Source organism: Grampus griseus (assembly GCF_964374135.1).
Source record: "Grampus griseus genome assembly, chromosome: 3".
In the NCBI taxonomy this organism is placed as follows: Eukaryota; Metazoa; Chordata; class Mammalia; order Artiodactyla; family Delphinidae; genus Grampus; species Grampus griseus.
The window spans coordinates 31,861,273-31,878,524 of NC_139019.1; the positions used below are offsets into that span (position 1 = coordinate 31,861,273).

The 17,252-nt window shown below is 34.4% G+C and overlaps 1 protein-coding gene across 5 annotated transcripts in view; it reads right to left on the bottom strand.

The window, feature by feature from the left end:
* Positions 1 to 1,770: 1,770 nt before the first annotated feature.
* RICTOR (RPTOR independent companion of MTOR complex 2) overlaps positions 1,771 to 17,252 on the bottom strand; it is a 127,789-nt gene continuing 112,307 nt past the window's right edge. For 3 of the 5 annotated variants that reach the window (XM_082651483.1, XM_082651482.1, XM_082651486.1), the window contains 6 exons: positions 16,704 to 16,788; positions 15,677 to 15,910; positions 8,272 to 8,427; positions 7,819 to 7,942; positions 6,410 to 6,548; positions 1,771 to 6,290 (listed from right to left, as the gene is read on the bottom strand). In XM_082651483.1, coding sequence (XP_082507609.1) covers positions 6,216 to 6,290; positions 6,410 to 6,548; positions 7,819 to 7,942; positions 8,272 to 8,427; positions 15,677 to 15,910; positions 16,704 to 16,788 — 813 coding nt within the window. In that variant the 3' untranslated portion in view covers positions 1,771 to 6,215. The remainder of the gene's footprint in view (positions 6,291 to 6,409; positions 6,549 to 7,818; positions 7,943 to 8,271; positions 8,428 to 15,676; positions 15,911 to 16,703; positions 16,789 to 17,252) is intronic. The other 2 variants (XM_082651485.1, XM_082651484.1) reach the window with 1 other exon arrangement.

The following is a 17,252-nucleotide window of genomic DNA, read 5'->3' on the forward strand; positions in this document are numbered from 1 at the left end:
AAAATCTTTGAAGAGGTACTTCCCTGGTGGTCCAGTGGTTAAGACTCTGCAATTCTACTGCAGGGGGTGCGGGTTCAATCTCTGGTCGGGGAACTAGGATCCAGAATGCCAAAAGGTGCGGCCAAAAAAAAAAAAATTAAAACCTTCGAAGAGATACAACAGACGATTAAAAGCCTTCAAAATTAGCAGTTAAAATAATACTTACAATGACTAAATACATTCAATTTAAAGGACTAAGCAAATGTAGTTGTCTTTGTCCTCTAAGCATTAAAGAAACAAAGTTTTAGTACATTTTGGGTTTTTTTGAAATCAATACAAAATTAGTTGCTATGGTTTGAATGATGCCCCCCCCCAAATTCCTATGTTGAAATCCTAACACCCAAAGATGATGGTATTAGTAGATGGGGCCTTTGGGAGGTGATTAGGTCAGGAGGCTAGAGCTCTCATGAATGGGATTAATGCTCTTATAAGAGACGCTACAGTTTCCTAGTCCCTTCTGCCGTGTCAGGACACAAGACACAAGAAGTCTGGGACCTGAAAGAGGGCCCTCACCCAAACATGTTCACACTCTGATTTCAGACTTTCAGCCAACAGAAGTTTGAGAAATAAATTTGTTGTTTATAAACTGCCCAGTCTGTGGTATTTTGTTACAGCAGCCTGAATGGACTAGGACAGTACTTTTTAAAAATTTTTTTAAACTTTTTATTTTGTATTGGAGGATAGCCAATTAACAATGTTGTGATAGTTTCAGGTGCACAGCAAAGCAACTCAGCCATACCTATACATGTATACATTCTCCCCCAAACTTCCCTCCCATCCAGGCTGCCAGGTTGCCACTGAACAGAGTTCCCTGTGCTATACAGTAGGTCCCTGTTGGTTATTTTAAACATAGCAGTGTGTACATGTCGATCCCAAACTTCCTAACTATCCCTCCTTCCACACCCTTCCCCCCTGGTAACCATAAGTTAGTCCTCTGTGAGTCTGTTTCTGTTTTGTAAATAAGTTCATTTGTATCGTTTCTTTTTAGATTCCACACATAAGGGATATCATAGGATATTTTTCTTTCTCTAGGACAGTACTTTATATACCAGAGTTTAAAAAAATGAAACAAACTGTCTGAAGTTCAGCTATATCATCACAGTTTTCAGAGGTGATGATGATTAAGTGTGCTTTTAGTTTATTTGGGGGCCAACTATGTTTTTGTTGAAAAACAATAGTAGAAGGCAATATGAAAATGATACACATGTGCTTAAAAACCAAACTATCCAAAACAAATCTATTTCTGAATACATTTTACCACATTTAATCAACTGTAACAGACCCTAGCTTTGACATTGAATTTTATTCTCCAGGCTTGTAATTCCCCTTGTGGTATTTTCTTTTGCCACTAGGTGGCTGTAGGTTAGCTTACCTGATCCAGGCCAGTTTCTGTGAGAAATCAAATAGCTTATACAGAAAAGTTACCATCATACCATCATTGCTCATTTTGTATATTAATCACTAGAAGAATCAGAATTGTTCTATAGATCGATCCACTTTTTCAAACCCTTTACAATAAACTGCAGTTAAAAAATAAAAACTGTAAAGATATTTGATTAGATTATGAAGTGTTTAGAAAGTATAAATAGCTATTTTAAAACATTTGGAACAAGCCGCTATGTGTTACTGAACCAGATTTTTATCTATGGTACCTAAAAGTCAGTTTTACCAGCCTCAGTGGTACATAAATCAACACTGATGGTTTTAAAATTTCAAATAGAATGACACAAGTTTAAGAATTTTTAAGTACATTTTATTAAGAATGTATCCCTTTGATAAGATTATGCTTCAGGAGGCTTTTAATGCCCTTGACATAAAACTGTACACATTATACAAAAACAAGAAAACCACAAAAAAAAATCAAGGTGAGCAAAACCATTAGAGGACAAACCTTATTTAAATTATACACAACTCAATGAAATATTCTTACGGAAAATATATAAATACTTTTTCTTTCTATGTTACAGTTATACAATATAAATCAGATTTCAATGTCTGTTCAGTGACCTACAAACACCAGAACCTCCAAATATGTAGCAGCGTATTACTAAATAAAAAAGAAAATTTTGTGGTTAGGGAGCATTAAGTCAGATTTTTTTCACAATCCCTTACCACTTTTCAAAACTAATTTACACCATTTGTTTTACAATGCAGCTTTAGGGTTTCTGACAGGCCAATAATGGAACATTTTCAACTATTATCTATGAAAGTTTTAATCTCCCCCCTCCTTTGCCCCAAGACTTTGCATTTTGTGCTAAATCAACCTATTTAGTGGCAAAATTACAAGATATACTTTTTTGGCATAAATTATATTTTTCAAATTAAATATTTTATAAAGAAGGTCAAACAAAATGTGCAATTTATGCATGCTGTGGCATAGCTATCCACCTATATTACAAAAATACTCTAAAGGGGAGAAAATCCACATTCTGTGTGAGTCATAAAACACTACTATGAATGAAAACTACCCTGGGAACCTAAAACTAAAAGAAAAAACAAATGCTCCAAGAAAGATTCTCACAGATTTCAATATTGTCTGATAAGCACTGCTATTAATTTTACCGGTATGCTTTTATAATCAAACTCTCACTGTAGTGATACTCTTGAAATGAAGCTGGTAATAATGTATTCCCTGAATGGGGAGACAAGGGAGACCTTTCCCAACTTACATTTTGGAAAATGTGAAATGTTCTTTTACTCCAACAGCTCTTCTCATAAAACTCTCTCAATTAATTGTTTCTTTTTTCCCATGTTCAATGGAGTGTGAATTTGAGACCAAACTGGAAGCATAGGACAAAAGGGGAAAAACCTTACTTCCAAAGGACCTTTCCCAAGGTAGTTTACAACGCTCCTCTCACACAAAATTAGCACCTCACTCTTACCATGCAAAAGTAACTGCAGTTATAATTTGGATGACAATTTGATTGCTTTTTATTGCTTAATGATCTGTGCTTTAATGTGGGAATAAAAGGCATCCTCTGAATGGAAAGAAAAAAAATTTATATAAATAGCAGGAGACAAATCTAAATAAGCATTCCCACCTCACTGCTGAACACTCTGCCATTGTAATATGCCCAGAAAAACTCAGCTTTAACTACCTCAAGCTCTGGATAAAAGAGCTCAAAACTATTAAAGCCACCCCATTTCAAAAGGACTTATACACCTGATGTTAGAGTAACTACCATAATAAAGTATATACCTTCAAAGAGCCTCTTTCAAAGTCAATGTCTTACAGAATGCCCTTATGCTACCAATCTTCATTAGAAAATTTTTTATTAGGGAGAAAAGACTTTTTCCCTCCTCAAGTCTATCTAAGCATAAATAGGAAGTAAAAGTATAAGAAATTTTAGACCGTATTTAATTACAAATACTAATTTCTAATTTCCGTATTTATCAGTATTTACTTATTAGTATGTGAAGCTGAAATCTGTTCTTGAAAAAAATTTCAATTAGAAATGACAATTCACTTTACAATTAGAAATTCACAGTTTACAACCAGCACAACTGCCCAAATTCCTCCAAATTATTCAATAATTACCAGTAGTACAAATTTATATGGACTAAGATTAATTCTAAAATCTTGGAAAACTACAGTATTGACATTATTTTGGTATTTTATAGTCTGGTAATATCTATTACATATAGGTGCTTTTCTCAATTATTTCTATTACCACTGACAACATTCCTAACCTTTTCTGCTATAATTTAATATTTTAAACACTTAAGTAAATCACTTGGCACCGCATGTGAGCATTTTTCATCATAGAAGTCTACTTTTATACAAATAAGTACTTAAAGGAAACATATTAGACCTGTCAGTGAAACATGGATAAACCAAATAGCAGTATACATTTAAGTATAGACATCTTTTTTTCTTAGATTACTGAGAACCACAAAGCTCTGTCTCCCCAAACTAAGTGCTATAGGCAAATATTATGATATATACACACATCTTTCAAAGTAATAATCAAAAAAACTGTTTAGGCTAATAGTAATGAAGACTTCATTTCAGGATGAATGAGTGAGGTGGGGTCCAGGGATGAGTGAGTGAGTGAGTGAGTGAGTGAGTGAGTGAGTGAGTGAGTGTGTGTGTGTGTGTGTGTGTGTGTGTGTGTGTGTGTAACAAAAAATTTACTGTTAACTTTTGAGGGATTAAACCACAGATTTTATATTAACTGAGGTAGTGTTTAAAATGAATGTCTAAAATATGTTAATCCCATTATTCATAAGATTACTACATCACCTCCTTTGGAGTTTTTAATCACTATTTGGTCTAGTATCTCTGACATTTGGTTCTCCGGAAGGCAGTTTAATCATCCAAGACCAAAGACCAAGGTGACAGGCAACGTTCTTAGAAGTACTGTTAACATTTAAATAAACACTTGGGTTCAGTGATAAATTAAAGTTAAAAAAAAAAGCATTTCTTTTATCTTCAATTGGATTTTATGAAAGAAAATCTGAAGAACCACTTTTTAACATAAGCAGAAGCTTACAGCCCTTATCTGCTTTGTTATAATGTAAGTTGCTACACAGTGCACATAAGAACAATTCACTGAAGTGCAGTCAGAGGTGTTATGAAGTGAGATGAAATGCTTCATCCCAATTGGAACTTTCAGTGCCAGTATATTTAAAAAAAAAAAAAATCTCTGTGAGTTACGTTTTCTAGTTCACAGGGTTCTTTACAGAGATCTCAAAGAACAAGCCCATTATAAAAAGGATCTGTAATATGGGAAGATATTAATCCATGTACTATGACTGTGTCAGAGTTGATGCATAACTGTAAAAATGGTCTAAACAAATGAATTAAAAAAGGGTCCTAATCAGTCCAGCTGGATTTTTTTTTCTATTTATATATAGACCTCAAAAAAGATAATCCTTTCATTTACAAGCATTCTAATGAGGATGGCCATGCTTTTTTATATACAAATTTGCATATATGTTTAATTCCTGTAAAGATTTCCAAATATTTTTAGACATACACAAATTAAACACACAAATAAACAAAACCTTGCCCTCATCAACTTAATTTTGCAAATGTGATAAAGGCAATTACTGTACTCATTCATAAACTCACCTATCACTGCATTTAGTTTGTGCAAAACAAGAACACTGATATAAAAATTAAATTACTGCTGCTTTAAAATTTGGTACTTAAGGCTTTTCACTACAATTTTTAATCATAATAGTAAGTTTCATTAATGATTTTTTAAAAGGAACTATGGCTTTTCTTTTCCCATGGAATGTATAAATTGTAGGCAAACTTATCTTTTCCTCAAGAGATGCAAGATTTTATTTAATGCTTTCTTTTGCTTTAGGTCTAAATTAATAGTGCTTGTTCAAGTTACGGTTTAAAATGGTGATATGGGAAGCTGATGAAAATGGAAGGCCACTGAAAATATATGCATTCTATGAATGGAAAATACTTTGAATTATAAAATAATTTTTCTGATTTTAATCAGGAACTGTAGTGAAAAACCTTAATTAGTTCAAATAGCCTACAATAACACATTGCAACAAAACTGAAGAGATGGAAAACAAGAAACTTTATGTAAGTCTAGTAATGTAAAAATAATTTATAAGTCCTGGTTGTTGAGGCTCTTCTTTCGCTGTGAGGCTACAAACCTCTGAAGTAGTGTTATAAACATGAAGAAAAAAGTGGAAGGGCCAAAGATCGCCCTCTAATACCAGCAGTTACAGCACACCCCATTGTGCTAATAGGATGCACCCTCAGAGACACTGATTCCTAGCTTCCACAAATTAGTTAACAAACAAGGCATCTTTATATTTACCCTAAAAAAAGAATTCAGAAATAACGGTGTGAAGGGTGCTTCTGCATATCTTATTATTGTTCCACTGTTATTTTGCTCTTAAAATGAAAAAATAGAAAACCTATGTAGGTATTCAGTGCTTGGCTCTTGCATACAATGGTAACTAAAACTCTTAAAACTGTGGTAATGAACAATGAACCCCTAAAAGGGCTCAATGGGGGAGAGAGGAAGTTGTTTCGGTTAGGGAAGTCCGCAGTTCCAACTGCTCATGTACCAGTAATTGCTGGAACAGCGTAGCGAAGATACTCCTGTCTTTGCTGCCCAGTCAATCGGCATTTTCTGAGGCTTTTAGAAGTCCACAAATATGAATATATATAGTATACATCTATATACATCATAAATATGAGGTCAGGATTCAACAGATGTATCAACTATAGGTCGCTTTGGTGGTGTTGCCAAGACAGCCTCTGCTTCTTCATGCATCTAGAAAAGAAGTGGTAAATTATTAATGACTTTCTAGTGTATCAACAGATATAATCTCTTTTAACTTAATTCAAAGAGATTTTTGAAAGATAAAGTTCAAAAGTACAAATCCTACTTACTTGTAAAAACTGTACATCCTGAAATAATTCTTGTATGAACCTCCGACATGGAAGTCTAAATGTGCAGTGTGACAGCAAATGGGAAACCTCAGAGTAAAGGCATATGTCATCAAATGTCTGAGGGTACTTCTCCTTAATTCTAAAACGGAAGAGAGGACTAGGGTGTGATAAAAATTATAATAATGACTTTGCTATTTTCTTTCAAAATATCACTTTTTAAATATCTTTTTCCTCCAGATATTGATTAAGTGGTACATCTGGGTGATGGCATAAGAATATAAAATAGTAAATATTCCTACCTCACACTTACATTAGCTATTTTAAGTTTGGGATTATCTCTTAAAAGGATAAAAACACAAATACTTCTTGGAAAGTTAGAAATATTCTTTATCACTGGCATGAGAAATTACAAAATTTATTTATCAGCCTAGGATAACTCAAGTATTTTCAAAACTAAGTTTTAAAATAGAAATAAGTTTTTAAAGTTAGACTGAAATTATTAATATCCTTGACTGGGCTCGCTCTCTATATCTTTCAACCTTTAACAGTGGCTTTTAGCTGGCAGAGCATCTCAGAGTCAGTGGTGGTATGGGGTAATGCACAGATTAAGGACACACTATACTTAGAGCTTCTGACCAGGAGGTCTGCAGTGGGACCCTGGCATCTGTGTTACTATTATTTTGTAAAGCCCCACAGGAGACCCTGAGGTGCATTTTTTTTTTTTTGAGGACCACTGCTTTAAATAGTGCAAATCAAAGATGCTGAAGATTGCCTGAATTTTCTTTTATCATGTTGCTGTGATTTAGAAAAGCAATAAAAATTCTGCAACTTTTATTAATAGAAAGGAGTAAAAATAGGGAAAAATTAAACCAAGAAAATATCACTTATTTTTATGTATGCCAGCTTTTCTTAAGCTTTAAGGTCTCAGGATACCCCTACTTTCTTAAAAATTACTTGAGAACCCCACAAATTTTATTTTTTGTGGGTGATAGCCATCAATAATTACCACATAAGAAAGTAAAACTGAGAAAATTTCAAAATATTTATTAATTCATTTAAAAAATAAAATTATTACATGTTAACATAAATACATATACTTTAATGAAAAAAAACTATATTTTCCAAAACTAAAAAAGTGAGAAGATTGGTATTGTTTTACATTTTTACAGATCTCTTTAAAGTCTGGCTGAATAGAAGACAGCTGGATTCACATACCTGCTTCTGCATTCAATTTGTAACCGTACGCTAGTTTGGTTGACGTATGTAAAGAAAATCTAGTCTCACTCAGATATGCCATGCAGTTGAGAACCACTGATGTAAGCTAATTAGTCTAACTTTTGAAGTATTTCAAATATCTTTTTCACCATAAAAAGCAGAACAAAGAATACTCATGCTCATAGCTTACTTACGTTAAAAGCCCAGTTTCATGACATTTAGTTGAAACTGAACTACTCAAATTAATGACTAATCTCAGAACTTCTTTGCGAAGGAGTATACGGCACATTGGTGTATCATCTGGAATTGTTTTAACACCTGAAGAGAAGATTAAAATATTTTATCTATATCACAATAGAAAAGTATTATAACTCATGGAATTTGTTTTTTCAACTCTACCAAATATATAAAACTGAGATAAATTGCACATGACCTGCCAATCATTTTGGGAGCAAAATTCTTTCTAATGAAAGCAGATAGCTAAGAGGGTATGTATCAGCAGCTGATACAGGTGCAACAGTTATCTAAACATACCTCAGTAAAACTGACTTGTCATAGTTATGAGACAACTTTAATTAACAGTATGTATCTACAACAACAGACTAAGTATAGTTATACAGGGCTTGGATTTAAATCTGAAAACTTACCTAGTAGCAATTCTGTGCTTTTGGTGCTGCTGGCTGATCCTTCTTGAGACACTCCATCACTGCATCCAGAAATGCCCGAAAATTTAGAGGGAACTACTTCTAAGGGATTATGGATAGTCTGCTCACACCAATCAGAATATGGAATGTCTTGAAGGTCTGAAGAAAAAATTAAATCAATTAACAGATCATAATGGCTTAATTCCTATGCTTGCACTGTATACTATAGAAGAGATGATTCCTTGTAATTTCTTTCCAGTCTTCAATAATTATTTTCCCTGATGAAGATTTTCAAAGTAAATTCAGACCACTCAGATAGTAAAATTTGCTAAATTCTAAAGACATTTATACATAAAATTTTATACTCCTAAATTATAAAAAATACATAAATACGTGTTTATTTAAAGAATTCAAATAAAGATGTATACAGAATAAAAAATGAAGGTACCTTATCTACCCCCTCTCCCATCCCTCCCACCCCCAAACTAAATACTCCTCTCTTAAATATATAAAAATTCAGATATTTGCTATTTTAAATTTCTCTTTCTTGCTCTTTTGGTGTATAAGTGGGATTATACTGTATCTATTATTCTATCACTTGTTGTTCCCACCATTTAATAATTACCAATATTAGAATCACAGTTCCCTGGGCTTATCAGTTCCTTCCTTAGAGTTAAATTTACTATACTACCCATGCATTGCTAAGGTATACTCCTAGATGGGATTTTAAGGTCAACCAAACATCTTAGTGCTGTTAAAATTATTTAAAAATTTCCTGAGCACTTGAAGTGATTAGAGCAAATGGAAATCAGAAAGTCTTTGGTTATCCTTTTAGGAAGTAACATTGGGCAACCCAGAAATCATGCAACCTCAGTAGCTACAAAAGAGATTGAGAGAGAAGAGACACACTCAGCCAGAAGGTGAGACCTCTTGATAGCTAGTTCAGTCCTCTTTCCACTACAACACACTGTCAGAGTATTAAAAAGAGCTTTTAAAAAAGCTTTTTAAAAAGTCCAGGAAACTAGACCAATGTAAACACACACTACCTCTCCCTATGCTGTTTTCAACAGAATAGATATCACCACCTCATCTCATCTTTAAGCACTTCCTAAGATTAGTATTTACATAGTACTAAGCGGAATATGCTTTGGTTCCTCAGAAAATCAATTTAGCATAGCTTTAATATTAAGGAAATCATGCATCTGTCAGGCACTTAAAAGTAATGTATGGTACTTAAATTATACATTGATTTAAAATATAAAACTACTGCCAAAAGATCTGAGAACTAAAGATGTACTTAAAAACCAGCAATGCTGAATAACCAGGTAAGAGATGACTATGTTATTTTAGACTCAGTTGATGAGCTTCCCAGGGAGTAAAATGACAAAATATTCCAGTGCAAGGAACAATAAGAAAATTATACTTCTTTTAATCAACATGTTTCTGAAAAGTTATAAACTAATTCATTTCAGCCTCACCTTCAACCAGTGATGACTCCTAACATTTCTAACCTGTTACAACCACATCTTATTTCTAAAGATATCATTCATTCTCATTAAAAAAAAAAAAAAAAAATCATGAGTCTAACTAAGCCAGGCCAAAAGAATTAGTTTCTTCCATTGGAAGACGTGAAAAAGCATCCTAAGTATAGTGATAACAGAAGGCTTTTACTACTACATGGGGTATTTTTTTGTGTGAAACCTGCTATAAACCATATGAATAAATTTTTTAATGAAATAATTACATGTGCTAAATGGAAACTTCAGAGAACAAGTGGGTAGAATATAGGCACTATTTATAAATTGGCACGATAAGGAGAACCAAAACTTCCTGAAACTGGGAAAGGACCAGCTAGTTGGCCTCCTTCTTCTTATGCATGGAAGGTAATGTCTAGGACTCTGCTGAAGGCAAAACTGTGCATACTATATTGATGATACTGACTTTTAGGGACCTTTATTTTCTATCTTCTCTTAAAAAGTATTCAATGCAATGATACTTATACTTTTACTCAACACATTTTATTTCAAGATTATTTTTAATTTGGATGAAGCATTATGTCCATAAACTGAACCATTTTATCTATGTGATTGATGTTTAGTTTCTTCACTGTAGTTGTTTGCTTTTACTGCTTCCTCTCTTTTTAATTAACAATATTCTAGCTCAGCTTTATTTTATCTTTTAATTAAAAATGGAGACATGAAGCATAGGACAGACCAGACTCTAAGAAACTGGATACCTTCTTTATTCCCTGTATCTGGGCATAAGGCTGACTCCAGCCACTCTATGTGGGAAAGAACAAAAAGCTCTAAGCAAAAAATTACATAAGTCCATATGGGCTAATTAAGAAAAATCATAAGCTCAATTTTTCCTATCAGAAAGTAGCCAAGTCGCCAAATAGCTTATCTGAAATGCTGAAACAATTCTTTATGAAAAACATTAAGAATTTCTGTGAGGAGCTCTGTCTCTGGTAGATATACCCACCTGATCACCAGTTCCCCTTGGCAGCAGGGATGTAAAATGAAATGAACAAGGAGATTTTCCTTAGGAGCACAGTAAGATCATTCTAACTGACCTGTCAGAATTTATGAAAGAATATTATTTCTAACATAAACAACTTAGTGTGAGTTACCATTAACGGAGAGCCTACTGAATGTTAATCTTACATGTTAGTAAGTACCAAAACCACACCATAAGGCAGGTATCGTTATTCCTATTTAGAGATTTAAGAAAAAATTAAAAGTAAATCTCAGTGAAACTATGTAGATTGCCCAAGATCAGATAACTAATAAGATGGAAAAGTTTGGCTTTGAGCCTAAGTCTCCTTGATACCAAAACTCACACTCTGCTATGTTTACACCAGGGGTCTTCAGTGTTTCTTGAAGCCCTGGCATTTCCTAGCCTTCTCTACCCCCAATTTTATACTTGGGCAAGGCTAGTAGATGGAGTGCCACCCCACTGTTCCCCTTACATCCTCATCTGCATACCACTGAGCTTTTGTATAGATTTTGATTGAAACATGGGTTTTGCAGCTAAAATAATTTTGAAAACCACCACTGTCTCTTTAGGGCCCTCCCCTACCCCATGTAGTTTCTACCCACTCCTCACAAATTTGTCAGTTTAATAACCTAGACATTCAAACTGATCTCTTGCCATTATCTTTTATAGTTAGCTGATTTTTTTTCCCAGTGCTCTCTCTTTCACAGATGGACTGGTCTACAACACTTAGAAGGTTTCCCACTCAGTTGGTTAGCTACATTAGGGCAAATGTGGTGGTATACATAAAAATGGACCCAAAAGAAATATATAATACTAAATGTTGAAAGGCCAACATGTTGCCTTGCACACTAAACAATACAATGCACAAGTACCTGTGAAGGTGGTAGACACAGAATAAAATGTTAGGAAATATCCTAATAGCCTTTCCACTGAGCTTTAACATTTTTTGAACAACTACCACTACCAACACTACCAACACTACCACCAGACTGAAAGTTTCAAAGAATGAAAAGTCTTGTGTTCAAGTCCTGACATCCCTTTAAAATGATCATTACATAGTAGAGGGACAACTTCAGACTATAACTACAAAGCTACAGTAATCAAAACAATATGGTACTGGCACAAAAACAGAAATATAACATATAGACAAAGGGAACAGAATAGAGAGCCCAGAAATACACCCATGCACTTATGGTCAATTCATCTACGAGAAAGGAGGCAAGAATATACAATGGGGAAAAGAAAGTCTCTTCAATAAGTGGTGCTGGAAAAACTGGACAGCTACATGTAAAGGAATGAAATTAGAACATTCCCTGGCACCATATACAAAAATAAACACAAAATAGATTAAAGACCTAAACTCCTAGAAGAAAACAGAGGCAGAACACTCTTTGACATAAATTGCAGTAGTATATTTTGGATCTGTCTCCTAGAGTAACTGAAATAAAAACAAAAATAAACCTAATTAAACTTAAAAGCTTCTGCACAGCAAAAAACAAAACAAACAAAACAAACAAAACAAACACCCCATAAACAAAATGACAACTTATGGACTGTGAGAAAATATTTGCAAACAATGCTACTGACAGGGGATTAATTTCCAAAATATACAAACAGCTCATACAGCTCAGTATCAAAAAAAAAAAAAACCCAAACAACCCAATCAAAAAATGGGCAGAAGACCTAAATAAACATTTCTCCAAAGAAGACATATAGATGGCAATGAAAAGGCCGACAGGCACATGAAAAGATGCTCAATATCACTAATTATTAGAGAAATGCAAATCAAAACTACAAGGTATCACCTCACACCAGTCAGAATGGCCATCATTAAAAAGTCTACAAACAGTAAATGCTGAAGACTGTGAAGAAACAGGAATGCTCCTACATTGTTGGTGAGAATGTAAATTGGTGCAGCCACTATGAAGAACGGTATGGAGGTTCCTTAAAAAACTAAAAACAGAGTCACCATGTGATCCTGCAATCCCACTCCTGGGCATATATCCAGAGAAAACTCTAATTGGAAAAGATACATGCACCCCAATGTTCATAGCAGCACTATTTACAATAGCCAAGACATGGAAGCAACCTAAATGTGCATCAACAGATGAATGGATAACGAAGATGGAATATTACTCAGCCATGAAAAAGAATGAAATAATACCATTTGCAGCAACATGGATGGACCTAGAGATTATCATATTAAGTCAGAAAGAGAAAGACAAATATATGGTACCACTTATATGTGGAATCTAAAAATGATACAAATGAACTTATTTACAAAACAGAAATAGACTCACAGACATAGAAAACAAACAATGGTTACTAAAGGGGATGGGGGGGATAAATTAGGAGTTTGGGATTAATATATACACACTATTATATATAAAATAGGTAAACAAGGGCCTACTGTATAGCATAGGGAACTATATTCACTATCTTGTAATAACCTACGATGGAAAAGAATCTAGAAGAGAGTATACATACACACACACAACTGAATCACTTTGTTGTACACTTGAAAGTAACACAAATATTGTAAATTATCTATACTTCAATTTAAAAAAATGGTATAGGAACTATTTTTTAATTATCTGCCATGGAAAATAAAGACGTCTCCTTTCTGATACACAAAATACTTAATATGGCTGATACCAGTGCTTCTCAAACATTCATGTGTACATGAATAACCTGGGCATCTTGTTAAAATGCTGATTCTGATTCTGCGTGTGGGGCAGAGTCTGCATTTCTAATAAGTGCTCAGGTGATGCTGATGCTGCTGGTCTGCTGACCACACTTTGGGTAGGAAGGGCTCTGCAGGATTTGGTCCCTACCCGTTTTTCTAGACTGATTCTGTATTTCCTCTCCCTTTGCTTTCTGAGCTCCATTCCCACAGGTGTCTTTTTAGTCCTTCCTACTTCCCATACTTGCTCCCATCAGAGAATACCTTTGCTCATGCTGCTTCCTCTCTCTCAAAATTCTCTATACTCCAGTCTTCACTTAGGTTCTATTCATTCTTTCAACCACAGCTCAACAGCAATTCTTCCGAAGTCTCTTCTTTGATCTGCCTACTTGGTTATATTCCTTTGTTAATACCATGTACCTATCCTTGATGGCGCTTGTTACAAACGCAGTATTTATATTAATATTTGTGTACTGATTGATCGAGTGGTCAGTCAATCCATTTCCCTCTCCATTGGATAAAAGCTCAAAGAGTGTAAGAATAATATCTTTCTATTTTTCTCTCTCTCAATTGTTTTCCTAGCATCTAGTTTAATGCCTGATCCACAGTAGTGATGTAATAAATATTAAGTTGAATGCATAAATCCATAGAGGTTCAGTGACTTTTTAACAATTAGACTGCCTCCCTTCATACCTCCGAGAGGGGTATCAATAGTAAACTGTAATCACTTCCCAATTAAGAGTTATTCTCCTCCTCACTTCGTATCACTAGAACAACAGGTGGAGGGGTTCTGATCCTGTGCCAAGGTGAGAGCCTTGCTGACTGCAGCAAGTCTTCCACAAGTCCCACACTTGATGTGACGCCACTTGATTACTAGCTCAATAATCATAAATGGATTAGAACTAGCTGGGACTGTCTTGTGACTGGGTAATTAGGGAGCTGGCTTCCCTATCTCGTTTGATAAATAAAGAGAAAACACTTACATAGCAAAACTCCACAGTAAGTGCTTCATAAGTATTTGTTGAATGAGTAAATGAAGAAACAGAACTTAGAAGAACTAAAATATCATAAACAATGTATAGACAAATGATTTTAAATAGCATCTTCTTTACTGTGTACAATACATCAGAACAATAATGCCCAAACCTTTCGCTCACAGAAAATGAAAATAATTATAGCACTCTGGGTCCCTGGACAGGACTGTTCACAGTGGTAAGTGCCTAGTGCAAGGGTTTGTCAAACCCAGGCCCGATTGGGGCATGGAGCCACGGAGGGGATTAATCTCTCAGCACATCCATATCCTATTTGTGGATGTGGTACAACAGTGTGCTGCAACCCATCAGTTGGGAAGTTCTGAATCAGGATGCCATGGAGAAACGTGGATGAATGACCCAGAGAACTTTGGTTATCACTAGATTTTTTTGAGGGTGGCTAAGTGATATTCACCAAGAAAAGCTATCTACACATATTTATAAAAAAGCTGAATCTGGATCTGATTCATTCACTCCCTCACCAAAAAAATATTGAGTGCCTAGTATATAAAGCAGTACTCAGCTGAGTATTAGAAAATAAAAATGAAAAGGCATGACAGACCATACCTTGAAGGAACTTATTGAGTAGAAGGGAAAAAAATAACCAAGCAATAATTATCATAAGAGATCTATGTACAAAGAGCAATGAAAGTAAAGAGGAAGAAGTGTCAACATACGACTAAGAGGGTCACAGAAAGCTTTGAAGATAATACAGCCCCAACTCTGAGGATGAGGTGGGCTTGCCAAATGCACTGTGTGTGAGCTTGCATGTGTGTGAGGAGAAGGCGCAAGAGGGAACAGTAGGGAAAACACACTCTTCATGCCTAGAACCATGAAAAAGAGCACAGTCTGTTCAAAAAACATCTAGTCAGTAGCGGTGTATCAATTATAAGATAGGAGAATGGTAAAAAAAACAGCAGACAGATCACACAAAGAGTCTTGTGTGCTGGACTTGAATAGGCAGTAAAAAAAACTGTCAACAGCCTAATCCAAGGCAGTAGTATGAAAGATGAATTGAAAGGGGAAAAAACTGGAGACAAACTTACTAACATTCCCACAGGGAGATGCTGAGTGACCGTACTAAGGCTGAGGTAATGCGAATGGAGTAAGAGGGATGATCAATCGGGCTGGGAGATGAGTTGTGACTGGAGCAGATTCAAAGACAGGTGGGTTCATCTTGAAGGACATAATCACTCACCTGAATGACTACATATTGCACTCAGTTGGTTACTGGGCTGGAAACCCAGAATTTCAATACAGACACAATAAAGGCAGTTATCATCTGTATGTTCCTGTAGTCCAGTGTCTTCTGTGCTTTCTAAAAACAGAGAAGCATCTGAATGGATTGAATTCATTATTTCTGTAAGACTCATCTGCTGTCGTAGCAAGTGAAAAGAGTTTTTTACAAGACCTCCAGTTCCAGATGGAAGACCTGTGCATAAGTAAATACAAAACATAATCTGATGAAGATGGTATCAATGACACCTCCTTCAAGGTGCCTTAAACTATGTGAAATTTTAAAGAAGGGAAATTAGGGAAGAAAACCAGAACTCCTTTTATGATTCAAAATCTAACCTTAACTGGGGAGAAGAACAGGATAATTTGCTTTAAATTATGAAAATAATTAACATCAGCAGATATACTTATATTACTTTAATATGGGGTTTTAAATACAAAATAAAAAATTAAGATTACACAATTAGGTATCATTTCAATTCTTAATATTTGTGTAATCAATTCTTAATATTTGTGTAAAGAAAAGTAATAATTCCGAGTCTAAAGAGGTCCTTGTTAAGAAAAAATCATCAAGATTTTAAAGCTTTAAATTTGTGGCTGATAGGCATATATTAATTAAAATACCACAGCTCATAGCAAAGAGAGATCATGTAATGTATTAAGTACATTTTTCTCTCTCTCCTTTCCCCAAACAGCTGTTGCTTAGACCTATGAGTGTAAGTGTTAAAATTTTTTCACGTATTGTTTGTTTAAAACAGAAGCAACTGATCTGGTCTTTGTCTTCTTGAGAGGCTTGGTACTTAGTTGGAAAAACACTTTAAGTCTCTCGCAAAAAAATACTGTGGTTTAATTTTAAATTGACTCAAACAATTATTTTGCTATAATTTTTTAAGTTGACCCAAAAGTAAGTATACCTGAATTTTTAGTGTCATCCTACTGAAAAGAATTTTCTTTTTAATATAAAGAGGAGAACAAAAACCATGCATTACCTCCTGCATCATGGGCAAACACTCTTGCACCTCGATCATCATGTGGAGGTATGTTTTTTGCCTGAAAATAGGGAATATCCTTTACCTAAAATAGATATGTCATGGTAAGTCCTGTTATAAAAATTCACTTTATGTATATTAGCATAATTAAATGAAATGTAATTTAAACAGAATTACTATAGCACATGAACCTATAATGAAAAGATACTGAAGAAGGTTAAATCACCAAAACTTGACAAAATAGCATAAAACTCTTAAGGTCCTTATCTATTCTTGGTGACTTAAATGGATATTAAAATAATTATTTTAGAATTTATCTAAAATGTTTTTAGACTTCTAAACAAATGTGTATTCTTTAGTACTATCTACCTTCTAGAGATTTGTGAGTATTTCGTGGGATTAGCACAACATGTGGCTGCCATGTTTGGGATAAATAGGATCAAGGATTAAATAAAACAAGGAATACATTGTACATTTCAAACTTACACAATGTTATATGTCAGTTATATCTCATTTAAAAAAAACAATAAGAAATAAGTCAAGTGTGAC